The sequence below is a fragment of the Salvelinus fontinalis genome, chromosome 14, assembly GCF_029448725.1.
Source record: "Salvelinus fontinalis isolate EN_2023a chromosome 14, ASM2944872v1, whole genome shotgun sequence".
NCBI classification, from domain to species: domain Eukaryota; kingdom Metazoa; phylum Chordata; class Actinopteri; order Salmoniformes; family Salmonidae; genus Salvelinus; species Salvelinus fontinalis.
This window is the reverse complement of record NC_074678.1, coordinates 49,008,511-49,024,940: the sequence shown is the minus strand read 5'-3', so window position 1 is coordinate 49,024,940 and position 16,430 is coordinate 49,008,511. Positions and strand designations below refer to the sequence as shown.

Sequence of the window (16,430 nt, the reverse complement as noted above, 5' to 3'; positions counted from 1 at the left end):
GTACTAGCCTTTTGCATAAGCTGAGTCTGACTAATTATTATTAAACCCATGGTCTTACAAACCTCAGGATTTGGTCAAAGCTATTGATTGATTGTTATTATCATTGGGATTGAAAATTACCGTGACACATTTTTAACCTCTCCCCGTCTTGAGTCTGTAATACCAACGTTTCAAGCAGACAAACACAGTCCCTGTGCCGAAGAATACTAAGGTAACCTGCCTAAATGACTACCAACCAGCAGCCCTCACGTCTGTAGCAATGACGTGCTGTGACAGGCTGGTCATGGCTCACATCAACACCATTATCCCAGAAACCCTAGACCCACTCCAATTTGCATACCACCCCAACAGATCCAGAGATGATGCAATCTCTATTGCACTCCACACTACCCTTTCCCACCTGGACAAAACAAACACCTATGTGAGAAGGCTATTCATTGACTACAGCTCAGCGTTCAACACCATAGTGCCCTCGAAGCTCATCAATAAGCTAAGAACCCTGGGACTAAACACCTCCCTCTGCAACTGGATACTGGACTTCCTGACGGGCCGCCCCCCAGATGGTAAGAGTAGGTAACACATCCGCAACACTGATCCTCAACACACGGGCCCCTCAGGGGTGCGTGCTCAGTCCCCTCCTGTACTCCCCGTTCACTCATGACTGCACAGCCAGGCATGACTCCAACACCATCGTTAAGTTTGCCGATGACAACAGCCTGATCACTGACAACGACGAGACAGCCTATAGGGAGGTCAGAGACCTGACAGTGTAGTGCAAGGACAACAATCTCTCCCTCAACGTGATCAAGACAAAGGAGATGATTGTGGACTACAGGAAAAGGAGGACTGAGCACGCCCCCATTCACATCAACAGGGCTGTAGTGGAGCAGGTTGAGAGCTTCAAGTTCCTTGGTGTCCACATCACTAACATGGTCCAAGCACACCAAGACAGTCGTGAAGAGGGCACGACAAAGCCTATTCCCCCTCAGGAGACTGAAAAGATTTGGCATGGGTCCTCAGATCCTCAAAAGGTTCTACAGCTGCACTATCGAGAGCATCCTGACAGGTTGCATCACTGCCTGGTATGGCAATTGCTCGGCCTCTGACCACAAAGCACTACAGAGGAGTGTGTACTTCCCAGTACAGTACTGGGGCCAAGCTTCCTGCCATACACAACCTCTATACCAGGCGGTGTCAGAGTAAGGCCCTAAAAATTGTCAAAGACTCCAACTACCCTAGTTATGGACTGTTCTCTCTGCTATCGCACAGCAAGCGGTACCGGAGCACCAAGTCTAGGTTTAAGAGGCTTCTAAACAGCTTCTACCCCCAAGCCATAAGACTCCTGAACATCTAATCAAATGGCTACCCAGACTATTTGCATTGCCCCCCTTTATGCTTCTGTTACTCTGTTATTATCTATGCAGTCACTTTAATAACTCTACCTACATGTACATATTACCTCAACTAACCGGTGCCCCAGCACATTGTACCGGAACCTCCTGTATATAACCTTACTATTGTTATTTTACCACTGCTCTTGAATTACTTGTTACTTTTATTTCTTATTTTGAGGGGGTGTTTAACTGCATTGTTGGTTAAGGGCTTGTAAGTAAGCATTTCACTGTAACGTCTACCTACATCGGTTGTATTCGGCACGTGACATAACATTTTATTTTCATTAAGTCTTTTTCCCATCCCAGGAATTCACAGTATTACCAGCGTAGCACACAAGGGGGTGCTAAAAAAAAGCACATTGGGACTCATACCTGAATGCTAACAAAATTACTAACTAATAGTGAAATCACAGCCGCTGTTAGCTAAATGCTAACGAGCAAAAACTAACAAATTAATTTCAAAGACAGGCAAACCCAGCACAGTTATAAAAGCAAAGCTAGTAGCTACCAAATGTAATTGTCAGTAAGCGCGGACATTTACAAGTGAAAGTGAATGAGAAATTGTGCAAATTAATAAAGTTATGCTGTTCTGATTTTTTTATTTTTTATAAATAAAAATAAAACACTAGCAGGAAGCACAGGGAAGAAATACAGAGCTCTTTGACTTCTGGCAGAAAGTCATAAGATATCTGACTTCAAACATTTAATAGTGAATTGAATTCAACAGAGACTCGCCGATGGCTATGGACCAGCTCCCGCCGTGCTATTTACAAACATTTTACTGGCTCAACTGTTCTTGTGAACTACGGTAAGCTTCGTAAAGTAATGTGACAGGTGAAATTAAGAACGAACCCGCTTCATCTCTACGTATTGCACAAGTAGCTACAAATATTTAAATATATTAACTTCAAATAATTAGTTGACGGCCAAACCATCCTGTGGTTTTCTCCAAATACCCCGGTATACTGCCCAAGCCTAATGGAACTTAATTTCACATGAAACATAAAAAAAAAAACATAATTCCCACCTTGTAGATGCCGTCGTATCTGTTGCCATCTTCCGGGCTGAACTTGCTGTGTTTGCGGCCCTTTGAGCTGCGCACCACCCTGACCGGCTTGCCTGCCTTCCAGTCTTTTGCTGTGGCCCCATCCTTCTCGTTCAACGATGCGTTGCAGTTCAGAGCCAGAGCCCTGGGTCACAGGCAAATTAAGATCGAGTGTCATTTGAATGAACCAAATTGTGGACTGCAGTGAATCAAATAAACACTCAGTTTAAACATAAGACGTGTACTATTTGAATCATTGCGTTCTAGCAAATCAATAAAAAAGGTGAATTGTTAGAACAAGTAATGATTGTTAAAAACAGTCACAAACCAGTGCTCAAAAGAGGCATAGACATGCAAAGCCAATAAGCCCGGCCATCTGCATATCACCAATTTCCCCCTCTTACAAAACTACTGCATCACCCATACACAAAGTTTGGGAAAGTTGTGCTGGTCCGCTGAATACATGTAGGAGAGAAGACAGCTCCCCCAATGCAGAGGTAACAGACCACACTTCACTGTAGCACAGATATGGAGACCAGGGAGAGCTACACAAGCATCCGTGGGTGTTCTCTGTGCAAAGAGATCTGATTAGTTTTGCTCACTAACCTGTTCATATTGGTGAGCTTCTGATCACACGACTGTTCGGCTGTCCTCTTGTTTCCAGACAGATCTCGCCCTCCAGAGCCGGTGTAGGTGAACTCGTTGCCGTCATCCTGGGACCAATTGAAAACCAGCGTTAGTGCAGTGACCTTTCATGCTTACGGTGTTCCAACCCTGCAGCTACAATGTTGGGCGTGGGGGCTTGTAATAGATGTGCATGTGCACCACAGGCGGCCAGTGGCACCTTAATTGGAGAGGACGGGTTCATAGTAATGGCTGGAACGGAATAAATTGAATGGTGTCGAACAAACATATGTTTCCATGTGTTTAATACCATTCACGCCATTATTATGAGCCTTCCTCTCCTCGGCAGCCTCCTGTGATGTGCAATATGGAAGATAGTCTAAATACCTGGTCGTCTTCATAGCCCCCAGCCAGCACTAGGGAGTAAGCTCCATCGTTGCTCCTCCCGTGGATCCCAGCAACATGTGGCCTGTGGCAACCAGACTCACTCACCTGCCAAAACAAAAACAGGAGTGAAAATGTCAGCGGACAACCTACCAGGACCTAGTCATTGAAAAATAATTTGTCAAATTATGTTCTCATTTTTTGGGGTACATTATCAAAAAATATTGCAGTTATTGCATTCTTTTTCAGCCTACTGCAAAAAAGGCAGCAACTCACCTGGACCCTGAACTTCCAAATACTTCCGACCGGGACGCCAGGGACAGGGCCGTAGTGGTTGGAAGGGACAATGGTGCACTGCTTGCTGCGGCCAACACAAGCCATGCCCTGTAGAAAACACAAGAATGTCCTCAACTAACAACAAATCTATGTCAAGTTTAGAAGTGTGACAGTGGCCGTGTCTGAAATCTAGCTTGCCTACTTAAACTGTATACTAATTGTACAAAATTATTTAGAACACTGTTTAGTAAAAACAAATGGAGTACGCAACAAATATCAGCATACTAAGCTCATCCTACTGAGAATGCATCATTAATGCTCAATTGCGTTGATTCCTGCAATTCTTTCAGTTTAGCACAGCGCGTCCCCTCACCTGTTGTCAGACACACGTCGGTCTCAAACAAGGATTCTCTTCCTCAAGAGTGTGCAATGAATTCAACTAGATTTAAAAGCCGGAATGTGTATGACCCCCTTGCATTTAAAGTGTACTACATTTTAGAAGATTTCACATACCATAAAACGTAATTTTTTTCACATACTCAAAATACCTACTATTTAGAAAGCAAGTACAGTTATTCAGACAATGTACTTTTTCCACTAAGAGGTACGCCCACAGCACCATTTCTAAATGCCCTTACCTTTCCCCAGTCCCTCTGGCTGGTTGAGCTGGCGGAAGCCATCTTGGATTTCTTCTTGCTGTCCTTGAGTTTCTCTCCTGCTAGCACCACCTCACTAGCATCGTTGCGGCACTCGGGACAATACCTAGAGGTATTGAAATAAATACAGATCAGAACAAGCAGGTAACAGAACATCCAAAATGTGCAACTGCATCACACACGTGCAGAGTTAATAGTGGCACGGGAAAGTTGTGCTGGTCCGCTGAATACATGTAGGAGAGAAGACAGCTCCACCAATGCAGAGGTAACAGACCACACTTCACTGTAGCACAGATATGGAAACCAGGGAGAGCTACACAAGCATCCGTGGGTGTTCTGACAAAGGAATTTGGACAGTTTTATTTTATTTCACCAGGTAAGATAGTTGATAACAAGTTCTCATTTACAACTGTGACCTTGCCAAGATAAAGCAAAGCAGTGTGACAGAAACAACACAGTTACATGGAATAAACAAGCGTACAGTCAATAACACAATAGGAAAATAAAGAAAGTCTATATACAGTGTGTGCAAATGGCATGAGGTGGTAAGGCAATAAATAGGCCATAGTAGCAAAGTAATTACAATTTAACAGATTAACACTGGAGTGATAGATGAGCAGATGGTATGTAAGTAGTGATACTGGTATGCAAAAGAGCAGCAAAGTAAATAAAAACAATATGGGGATGAGGTAGGTAGATTGGGTGGGCTATTTACAGATGGACTATGTACAGCTGCAGCGATCGGTTAGCTGCTCAGAAAGCTGATGTTTAAAGTTAGTGAGGGAAATGTAAGTCTCCAGCTTCAGCGATTTTTGCAATTCGTTCCAGTCACTGGCAGCAGAGAACTGGAAGGAAAGGCGGCCAAAGGAGGTGTTGGCTTTGGGGATGACCAGTGAGATATACCTGCTGGAGCGTGTGCTACGGGTGGGTGTTATCGTGACCAGTGAGCTGAGAATGCGGAGCTTAACCTAGCATAGACTTGTAGATGACCTGGAGCCAGTGGGTCTGGCGACGAATATGTAGCGAGGGCCAGCCAACTACAGCATACAGGTCGCAGTGGTGGGTGGTATAAGGCGCTTTGGTAACAAAACGGATGGCACTGTGATAGCAAATTGGATGCAGTCTGAGTACAGTATTGGAAGCTATTTTGTAGATGACGTCGCCGAAGTCAAGGATCGATAGGATAGTCAGTTTTACTAGGGTAAGTTTGGCAGCGTGAGTGAAGGAGGCTTTGCTGCGAAATAGAAAACCGATTCTAGATTTGATTTTGGATTGGAGATGTTTGATATGAGTCTGAAAGGAGAGTTTACAGTCTAGCCAGACACCGATGAACTTGTGCTCACGATAGAAAGCTGATAACGCTCGACTCAAAATGGCCAAAACAAAGCAGCCTGAAGAAACCATCACTTTCTCTCCTCAAACTCCAATTAGAAACAGTTGAAGTGCCATCTGACACATCGGCATGACTATGACCATCACATAAGCAGCACTAGAAGCTGGCAACAGTGAGACGGACAGAATACCAGCCCAGACTACTGTAGTATAGACCAATTTTTGTGTTTACAGACGTCAAGAACGGTACCAAAAAGCTCTGTAGCAGGATCGCTTATGCTAAGGTCGGGAGTTTGACAAACTTAAAGATTCCACTCAAACGCTTCAGGTTTTGGTTTCATTAGTCCACTGTTGATACGCTCCTAAAAACGTTTTGCACGTCAGCAATCAAGTTTAAGATACTGTGACACCTTATGTATTATGAAAGTTCTGTATGATGCATTTTGAATGTTTTGTGATTCTCTCAGAAATGTTCTGTCGATTCCCGGGGTCATTTCATGTTTTCATTTGAGCCATTTCCGTCCAAGCAGGCAGAAATACAGCCAGTATGGGGATTTTTGCATCATATGATGCAAAAGACATCACGCTGGCTATGAGAATTAGCATTTTGAAAGTTCTACATCTTGAAAACTTGATCGCTAACATGCAAACATTTTGGGACTGTATCAACAGTGGAAGAAAGAAAAAAAAGACCAAAAGATTTGTTGAGTGGATTGTTCTTTTAACAGTGAGTGAGTGACGACCATGAAAACACCTTAAGACTGATGACTATAGCTTTTTTTTTTTATCTAGCGCCATTTGTGATTTTTATCTTGCCGGCTCGCTAGAAAATCTAATTATCTGATGACATTGCGACGTAGACGATAACCATCTGATTACGTGTTAACTTGCACAAGCTGCTTTTGAAGTTGCATGTGATCTTATCCACTGCTTTTTCTGAAACCGGGACCTGCGCGCAACTTTTCAAGACACGGCAGGGAAATGGGTCAATACTGACCAGTCGTCGTCATCGGGGAGGCTGGTCAGTCGGGGGTTGAGGCAGTAGATGTGGAATGCCATGTCACACTCGTCACACAGCAGCTGCTTGTCCGGGTCCTGCTTCACGCCACATACATGGCAGTTGCACCAGCGGCAGTTCTTCTTGGGGTCATCTTTGCAGTGTTTGCACTCGGGTCCGTTTGACCCTGGAGAGAGCAGGATCAAAGAGAACGTCAACCTTTTTACTTAATGTTAAAATGGGTACTGTTACCCCTACTGTAAGAACTGCAACAGTCTATTAGATGTATCCAATTAAGCATACAAAATATGGTACGTACTTTGTAAACCGCTAAGTCTAAGAGGTTGGTGTGCAGCCATGGCAACTAAAATTCATCTTATGCATCATGAACATAGTCTACATTAATCCCAGAGTTTCTATGGTAACAATAGCGTCTCGTCGTTTTCTAACATCTGACACCACTTAACTTCGAGGGCAGGGGGCAGCTTTTTCATTTTCGGGAAAAATAGCATGCCAAAATTCAACTGCTTGCTACTCATCCCCAGAATATAAGATATGCATATCATTAGTATATTTGGATAGAAAACACTCTGAAGTTTCTAAAACTGTTTGAATCATGTCTGTGAGAATAACAGAACTTATGTAGCAGGCAAAACCCTGAGGACAAACCTTTCAGAATTTGTATTTTCTTTATATTTGATGTCACTGTCTTTTCAATTAGTTTTTTTAAGAGACACCAGATGTTTAAAGGACTTGCTTGCAGTTCCTACCGCTTCCACTGGATGTCACCAGTCCTTGGAAATCAGTTGAGGTTATTCCTTTGTGTACTGAAGAAGTAGGGCTATCTTAAATGAGGGTCGCATGAAGTAAATGTTTGGAGAGTCATGTTATGAAAAAAGTTGCGTCAGTTTGGTTTCGTTTTGTATTGAACACAGATCATCCCGTCTTCAAATTGATCGATTATTAACGTTTAAAAATACCTAACGTTGTATGACAAAAGTAGTTTGAAATGTTTTGGTAAATTTACATGTAACTTTTGATATATTTTGTAGTGACTTGGCGAAAGTTGGAAGCTGTGTTTTTCTGGATGAAACGGTCCAAATAAATTGACATTTTGGATATATATCGATGGAATTAATCGAACAAAAGGACCATTTGTGATGTTTATGGGACATATTGGAGTGCCAACAAAAGAATTTCGTCAAAGGCATGATTTATATTTTATTTCTGTGTTGTGTCGTGCTTGCAGTGTTGAAATATGCTACTCTGTTTACTGATGTGCTGTCATCAGATAATAGCATCTTATGTTTTCGCCAAAAAGCTTTTTTGAAATCTGACATGTTGGCAGGATTCACAACGAGTTAAGCTTTAATTTGTTATCTTACATGTGTGATTTAATGAAAGTTTGATTTTTATATCATGTTATTTGAATATGGCTCGCTGTATTTTCCCTAGCTATTGGCCGGTGGGACGTTTGCGTCCCACCTGCCCCAGAGAAGTTAAACTATAGCCTACTTGCAGAGTCTTGGAAATGTTCACAATTTTGCATGTGCTTTACATGCACTCTCATCCTTCATGAAAATCAATCCGATAAATGCACTCACTGACTCTACATGAGTAACAGAGACTGGAGATGTGGACTATGTGATGAAATAGAAACTATGGCGCATCATTGTCTGTACCGGTGTATTGTGTGCAAGTCAATTATTCACATACAATATTTGACACTAAAATTGTGACATATTGTCTTTGAACTAACTTTAGAGATTGCTAATATGCTGGGCTGATGAGCCTTATCCAAAAACTAGCCTAGTGTGTAAGGAGTTAATTTCCTGCAAAAAAAAATAAACGCAGTCAAACGACCAGGGCTCTAAATTGCAACCATTTTGGTCGCATATGCGCTTAAATATTTTGCTGTGCGACCTGGAATTTAAATTTGGGAGCACCAGTCTAGTTAGAAAATATACAGATTAAGACAACGTCGTCACAAATCTGGGACCAGCGGCGTTGCTAACTACCCCATTGTTGCAAAGAGTTATGGGATATAAGAATTCTGTTTTCTTAACCTTTGTCTTCTTTAAACCTAAGCACCAGTGTGCCTAAGAAACATGCGCCTAAGAAAAATGCGCCCATGCTTCACTGTACCGCTGTTTGAGTGACCTAGAATAAAAAGTGAGTGCAGATTCGTGACGGTCTTGGTTCAAATCAAATTTAATTGGTCACATACACGTTTAGCAGATGTTATTGCAGGTGTAGCGAAATGCTTGTGCTTCTAGTTCCGACAGTACAGCAATATCTAACAAATTACACAATATATACCAAAAATCTAAGTAAAGGAATTAAGAATATATAAATATATGGACAAGCAATGTCAGAGTGGCATAGACTAAGATGGTAGAATAGAATGCAGTATATGCATATGAGACGAGTACTATTACGACAGAGGAAACAAGCTCGTTTCTAGCCCAAACCGTACAAAAAATGTACCCAGATTACCAGCGTTTTAAGACTATTTTAAATAGCTACCAATTACATTTTATTTAAAGCCCTGCAAACAGCTCCAACTTACTTTTCAATGGGCTATCAGATCCCGCTCCGGATCCAGCCAAGGCTCCAGGCTCCTCGATTTTGTAGATCTCAGTCAAGAACATGATGCGACAGTCATTCAGGGAGTCACCGGCAACCCTGAAATAAACATGAACTCTAGGTATACCCTTCATGGTCCTAATATGCAAAACAACTAAATGGCAAAACTTTGACATTCACATAATACTAAACTACATACCATACTGTGTAGAAGTATCAATACTGTATAACAAGTGATCAATGAATTTCAACAAATCATTAGAACACACCATTCAAGCAGATGAGTCACTGAACTCATTTAATGCTATTACCATCATGGTATGACCCTTTAAGGGGGAGGGGTTTTACAGCGGAGACTAACAGGATCAATTATATTACCCAAGCAGTATTTTGGCATAGATCTCGTGCACAGTGCGGGTCTCCCTCTTCTTCTGGATCTGGGCGTCGTACCAGTAGCCGCGCTCTTTGGGTTCGTCTGGGTTGAAGTTTACCATGACCACCATGCCCGCCTCCAGCTGGTGCCACTGGTAGACTGTGCGGGCACGTGGGCGTACATCCTTGGACTGCAGAGGCACCACTCCGTTCTCTGGGTAGCTAGAGAGACCACACAGACATAGGCAGTGTCAGTATTCAGTTCAGACACACAGCAGGTGCTTCCTACATAATGCGGCTTTTGTAAGATGATTGACATATCGGGAGAGAACAGAAACGGGTCAAATAAGTGTTTGAATTCTGAGGGCCTTGACTGCTGGAAACATGCAATACGAGTCAACGTTCATTTAAATGTTCCTCCGGTTCTTACACTTGTAAGAAAACCAATGTGGCAGAGCAATGTGCAAATTATCAAGCACAAATGTTTTATTTGCCAATTGCAGTGTTATGGAATTACATATACTTTTATCAGGAAAGACCGATGGAGTGGGACTGCATTCAAAAAAGCAATACATTAAAAGTCAAGAGTAGGAGGAAATGGAACAAATTAAGCGCTCCGACGCAGATACGGAAACCAAGTGGTACCCTGTGGTATTGACACACTGGCGCCAAAAAGCAATGTTCCCATTGGTCCAGCTCATCGATAGACAGCAACACCTTCCAAACAGACATAATCAATCATTTTTCTATACATGTTCATTGAGGGTAAATCTGTTAAATGTCACCAATGAGGCATAATGTCTCCAATCAGATCTTTAAAATATGGAATACAATAGGGAGTTCTCACTCTTCATATTTGACATGGTAGTGAATAACTTCCTCTTCGCCGAGTTTAGAGTCAGAGCCCTCTTCCTCTCCAGGTGTCTTTGTGGTCTTTGTAATGTTCACAATCTGGGCCTCAAACCAGGCGCCCATGTTCAAGTCTCTGGCGTCAACAAACTCGTTAATCTGGAGAAGAAAAAAATAAATTGATATTGTAAAGTGAACCATGCAATGCTACTGTCACAGATTTAAAACCTGTATTGCAATTTAAAATTAAGACTGAACACAATAGAAGCAACGCCAATTCAAGAAGGCTCCACAATATTGAAGTAGATTTACCATTTATCCAGTTAAAAGCATCCTTTCACTACATCAAATGATACCAATACAGCAAATATTCATCCTTGTAGAGATGCTCCATGTTTACCTTGTAAAAGCCAAATCCCGGGTCGACCAGGTCTGGTGTGTCTGTTTGGGCAGAGGTGCCAGCTGCTTGCACCTCTGTCTCCGAGTGGGTCGAGCTCTTGTCCGACTCGCTCTGTGCCGAGCCACAGCCAGAGTCAGAGTCAGAGAGCTCAGCTTCTTTGTCCTTGCTCTTGAGGACAGCATCAGGGGGCGTAGCCTGTCTAACAAGCAGCTGCACTATATCATTCAGCCCCACGTTGTAATCAAAGATGGTGTGGCTGTCCTCCATCTGGGATCAGAAACAAAACATATACATTCAGACATGATTAGTAAGGACCCCAGCAACTCTTTTGTAACTGAATTGCAACAGAAAAGTAGCCATCTGCCACACCTGCTTGCCCCGGTAAAAGAGCCTCTGTCTTTCTGGCTCAATTTTGAAGAGCTCTGAGATCTTGAGGCGCAGCTCATCCACCTTGGTGAGCTTGGACAGCGAGTCAATCCGATGAGTCTCCTTGCCATCCATGGTGCGCACTTGAATCCACATTGCAGCTGCCCTGTGCAGAAGAGCCAAACTGTGGGTTAACAGCAGCATGACATCTAACACACTCAAGTTCAAAAAGCAGTGTCGTTCAATGTTTCTCCACTTCTTTCCTTTGAGTACTGTATTACTGTGCCAACTATTGATTAATACCATTGATCAAGTGGATCAATATCAGTAAAGAAAGGCTTCCAAGTAATTTAAATGCCCAATGACAAAGCAAAACATTCAACAAACATGCCATACTGATTTTAATACAGTGTGGAAAACTGTATTACTAAGCCACTCCTACCCCTTTTAAATGCAGCTACTGCAACCCCATCCTTGTATCAAACAAACAGTGTGGCTTCACTTCCTGACAATGTTTTAAGCACACTGTTTCAACACATTAACCGCCAATTTATGCTTGATCCAAAAATGGCTTTGTATGGAGGGTGTGATACAATTGTGGAGCCTCCAGAGGCCAAATTGAGCTGCGTACCGCATCTCCGTGCGCCTCTCAGATTTCTTAAGAATGCGGAGGGCTCCATATAGCTCCGCATTGACATGATTGGTTGACGATAGGTGGGGGCGGGAAGTCGGGTATAAACACAAACTCACTTTGACAACAGCGCTGCTGTGCAAAACACAAGTCGTATGGATGCCCTGACTTCTGCAGAGGCTGTATCACCATAAATTCTGCACGGCCAATGCATACGTCGGATGGACCATGCGGCGCACAATTCGCCCAGCGTCGTCCGGGTTTGGGTTTGGCCGGGGGAGGCCGTCATTGTAAATAAGAAAATGTTCTTAACCGACTTGCTTAGTAAAATAAAAGTCACAATTATTATTATTATTTTTTTTAAACATGTACTGTATCTGCCAGTTGCAATGTGGCTATCAGAAGTTAATAGTTGTATCCCACTGGAGAAAATTACTTAACGCTTGAGGAATAAGTTAAATACATTTTACAGAATTTGGCAACTTATTGACTTCATGGAGAATCTCCCCCCACATTGAATGAATCTCTATATTATCCTTATATGTTTCACACGTAACGTATAATATGTAGCCTACGGCAGGTGACCATATGATCCAATGTCTCATTATAATTTTTTTTCTATTGTATGTCTGTATATATAATTATAATTTGTTTTATTTTTTCTTTCTTTGTTACGCTCATCTGTTATTGTCACTTTGTCCTATTGTTGTCTAATATCTTTTCACGTTTGTCTTGAATGTTGTTAATTGGAAAATGCAAAAATAAAATATTAAAAAAAAAATAAAAAAACATGTACTGTATGTGTAGATAGCACATTTTATGTTTTCAATATATCAAACTTTCTACATATTGATTTGGACACAAACTGTTTTGACATTGGGCTATTTATCTAAATGTCTTGTCAACAGGAAGTAGCATAATTTAACTTAATATATATAAATTGAACATATCCAAATGGTACTGTACTTAAATCTAGTAAAAAAAAAGACTTCAAAAAATATATCTGCTGAAGGAGTCTACAAAACATACTGTGATAGATTTTTATGATACCTGAAATCACCAAACGGGCTTGCCCTGCCTAAACATAACTACAGACTCGAAACTTAAACATAAGCGAAGTATGGTGTACACTACACGATTTTAGCTTTCCAGGACAAGTTGAGATCGGAAACAAAATCCGTGTTGTTTCCTACTACTCGGGGCAAAGCAATCACAGACGCTTGTTTAATGTTAACGGGTCAGAGACGCAATCTGAGGACTACCGATCCAGTCTTTGAGCCATCCCAATATTCTCAAACGTTTGATTTTACCGGCACAAAATCTGCAACGCTCATAGTGGGAGTTGTGCAAAGACAAGTTTTGAGAATGGTGATCAGCAATTGCCAAGACCTCACCAGCTTATAGTCCTAAAAAACAGAAATGAGTAACCCCTGGTTCGTTCAGCCATTCCTATGGGGTAAATGAATGAGGAAATGGGGTTTTGGGATAAATGCTGAACATATGGTCTGAGGTTAACACATGCTTAGATCGTATAGGTTTTGTTCTATGAGATATTAGTCAGTTAACATGACCTTAAATGAAGCCTTAGTGCTTGTTTTGGTTACAAATGCTTCAAAATTCACAAGTGACACTAGCTGATGATCTCATTGTACAAAACTTAAGATCTCCTAAGCCGGTGTTTACCACAGACCTGATCAACAACAAAAACATTAATTTCCCCATAAGAATTGACCAACGAGCCGTGGAGTTAGTGCCTACATAAAGACGCCATTACTAATTGGTGATGAGACCTCGCCAGAGAAGAAGCCCGTGAAATTACGTTGTTTCGCATCACCCAGAATGTGTAGACTTGAGCATGAGCGATGACTAACTCAGGGCCTTAAATAAACGGTTTGGTCCACCAGCCACTGTGGCAGTTAGATAGAATTTATATATTTTACCAGCCACGCAGATCTTTAACCAGGCCAAATATTTTGCACCAAACTAAAAAGAATGACCAAGCATTGTAATGTTTCTAAAACAAGAAAGCTTGTGAACAAAACAAATGTAAATAGCTGAGAAACAGAAGGACAAAGATTCACTTTGTAAACTTGAGTAAAATACACATTTTATGCCTGTGCGCAACGCCTCCAAAAATGAATCCGTACTTCACTCAGTGTGCACAGCTCCCCTGCCAGGCAACATTACTGCGCCCGTTGGGTTGTAGGATTTGTATTTATTTTTGCCATTAGCAGCTATGTAACAAAAACCACAGATACACTATGGAGCCAGCTACTGCAGCATTTTTAGAAAACTCACTCATGCTCATATTTGACTTTCTATTCGCAAATGTAATACTTGCACTGTAGAGCCCTGCAAATTGACCACCCGCAAATGTGGCGGGTGAAATATACTTTTACACACCAACAAATAAATCTACCTGCATTTGGAGGGAGTTAATTTTATGCCCTGCTACTACTAGTAGGCTATGTTTGTACTTGTGTTTAACTAAAGTATCAAATCGTTACAGCTCTGAAGTTCACAAGCAATGTTAATCAAGTCAAAATGTTGGTTAGATGGTACAACTCCGTATGGCAAGCGTGAATGTCTGACTGAAAACGTTTGAGGCTTGCTTTTGAGCCACATCTCGTTCTAGCTACACTGACAATGTTCACGAAACAGCATAGTATCAAGAATGTTCACGACCAAATTAAGAATCTTCTGGTGGGACCCGTCTGTGCCACATGGTTTAGGAAAGATAGTCGTTTAATATGAGAGGCTCAGCGATGTTAAGATTGAAAGTTGTGTAGTGCGCACCCAGCATAAGTTATATTGACAGCCCATGCATTTGTTTTATTTTACATTAGCTAGCGAGCTTAGTGTTCAGCTGGGAGGAGGCTTGTTTCCTCTGGCAGCGATTAGGATGGGGCACACACAGGGTTAAAATGAACACCCGCCTAAGGTGGGTAACGTTCATTGGCGCGTAAGAATGTCCATTTCACCAGCTACGGTGGTGGGTCAGAGAATTTGGGGACAGTCGATTTTTTTTTTTAAAAGGTATAAGTTGGTTGAATTGACAAGAAAGTCTACTAAAGTATAACTTCATCCTTGTGTTTCTTGGCCAGTTACGTTTTGTTCACATGGGACACACCCGAGACCAGGTGCCCCATATCGCTGACAACCCGCGCGCCACCGACATCTTACGGAAAACAAGAGCAAAGAATTCAGAAAAGTGGGAGGGTAGTCAAAGTAGGTTGTTTTTCAATGTTAGTTTGAGTTCGCAGTCAGAATATTTTCCATCACATAGTGCGTGCCCAAATTACCATGGTAACAGCCCATCCCTTAAAGCAAAGGCTGAACATTTGGCTCGCCTAATCATTGTGCAGGGAGCACTCCAAAAAAAAATTATATAAACTGTCATCTCTTTTAATTTGAACAGTCAAATACTTCAATTGTTCTCCAATAATGATTTGTATGCTTCTACATTTCTACTTAGATGGACATCAGCGCAGAGCCCTGAACTATAAAAAGTAGAGATGCAGGATATGTCGGTGAGCATAACGGAATCGGACGATATTAGCTAAAAATGGCAACATCGGTATTGGCTGATGTCTAGTTTAACGCGGATGCGCAAAACTGATCAAAACTGACGTGCATACCTATATAACGTAGGTACGTGACAATGATACCACGTAAAATTCGCTCTACAGCATTGTTAAACTAGCCCACAATGTCTACTGTGTGGATCAAGCAGTTAACAAGTCAAGCAGACATTTGAAAGAGTAACAACATTTCAGTGAGACAACTCAAATGGCGAAATCCATTAAGGCCAAGATAATGGAATTAATTTCCCTTGACAATCAAACGTTCTCTGTCGTGGGTGATGTTGGATTTCGCCGACTGGTCAAACACCGGTTAACACTACCAAGTGCGCTATTTTTCCAATGTTGCCCCACCGCAGTTACACAGTAATAGCGTCACTGTTATTACCTTCACGACATACATACTATGGAATGCCGTTTGGGTCTACACAAGCAAACACCGGCCACGAACGATGTGTTTACAATAACGCGTTGCATAATTTGTTCGACCGCAACTTCTGGGGTAGCTAGCTTTAGCTTGGTACCTAGCTAGCACAATTACAACCAGCCTGAAAACAATGACCAGTAGAAACTGCAGTCATTTTCATTATTCTTAGCAATGATTTAGGAATCTTTGTGAGTAAGTATTAGCTAGGTTGCCACTTTGTTCACCTATTGAAATTGAACTTCAATTCATGAAAATAAATAGCTAGCCAGCTACTTAAACCTGTTGCCCAAAGCTAACGTTATAAGCAGCCAGCTAGCTTCATCTGGCTAGTGAGGCTCGACCGGACCAGGTTATGTAGCCACAATAAGGATTAGGCGCAGGTGTGGACTTTGCGGGTTGCCTTCAAAATAAAAGTATGGCATAGTTCTACTATTTGTATTAATTTGCATCACTGTCAATGACATACTTTTTTTTTTTTAATAGGCAAACCGCAAATCTGACCGCCATTAA

At 41.8% G+C, this 16,430-nt stretch overlaps 1 protein-coding gene and 1 non-coding gene across 3 annotated transcripts in view; both read right to left on the bottom strand.

The window, feature by feature from the left end:
* Window positions 1–16,430, bottom strand: part of LOC129811064 (E3 ubiquitin-protein ligase UHRF1-like) — a 54,933-nt gene that overhangs the window by 7,298 nt on the left and 31,205 nt on the right. For both annotated transcript variants that reach the window (XM_055862191.1, XM_055862190.1), the window contains exons 2-12: window positions 11,285–11,447; window positions 10,916–11,182; window positions 10,514–10,674; window positions 9,673–9,888; window positions 9,278–9,393; window positions 6,709–6,895; window positions 4,362–4,485; window positions 3,724–3,831; window positions 3,451–3,555; window positions 3,046–3,152; window positions 2,422–2,584 (exon numbers count right to left, since the gene is read on the bottom strand). In XM_055862191.1, the coding sequence (XP_055718166.1) occupies window positions 2,422–2,584; window positions 3,046–3,152; window positions 3,451–3,555; window positions 3,724–3,831; window positions 4,362–4,485; window positions 6,709–6,895; window positions 9,278–9,393; window positions 9,673–9,888; window positions 10,514–10,674; window positions 10,916–11,182; window positions 11,285–11,437 (1,707 nt within the window). In that variant the 5' untranslated portion in view covers window positions 11,438–11,447. The remainder of the gene's footprint in view (window positions 1–2,421; window positions 2,585–3,045; window positions 3,153–3,450; window positions 3,556–3,723; window positions 3,832–4,361; window positions 4,486–6,708; window positions 6,896–9,277; window positions 9,394–9,672; window positions 9,889–10,513; window positions 10,675–10,915; window positions 11,183–11,284; window positions 11,448–16,430) is intronic.
* Window positions 2,880–3,017, bottom strand: LOC129811177 (small nucleolar RNA SNORA22). The gene has a single exon (XR_008752854.1). It is a non-coding gene; the product is annotated as a small nucleolar RNA SNORA22 (small nucleolar RNA).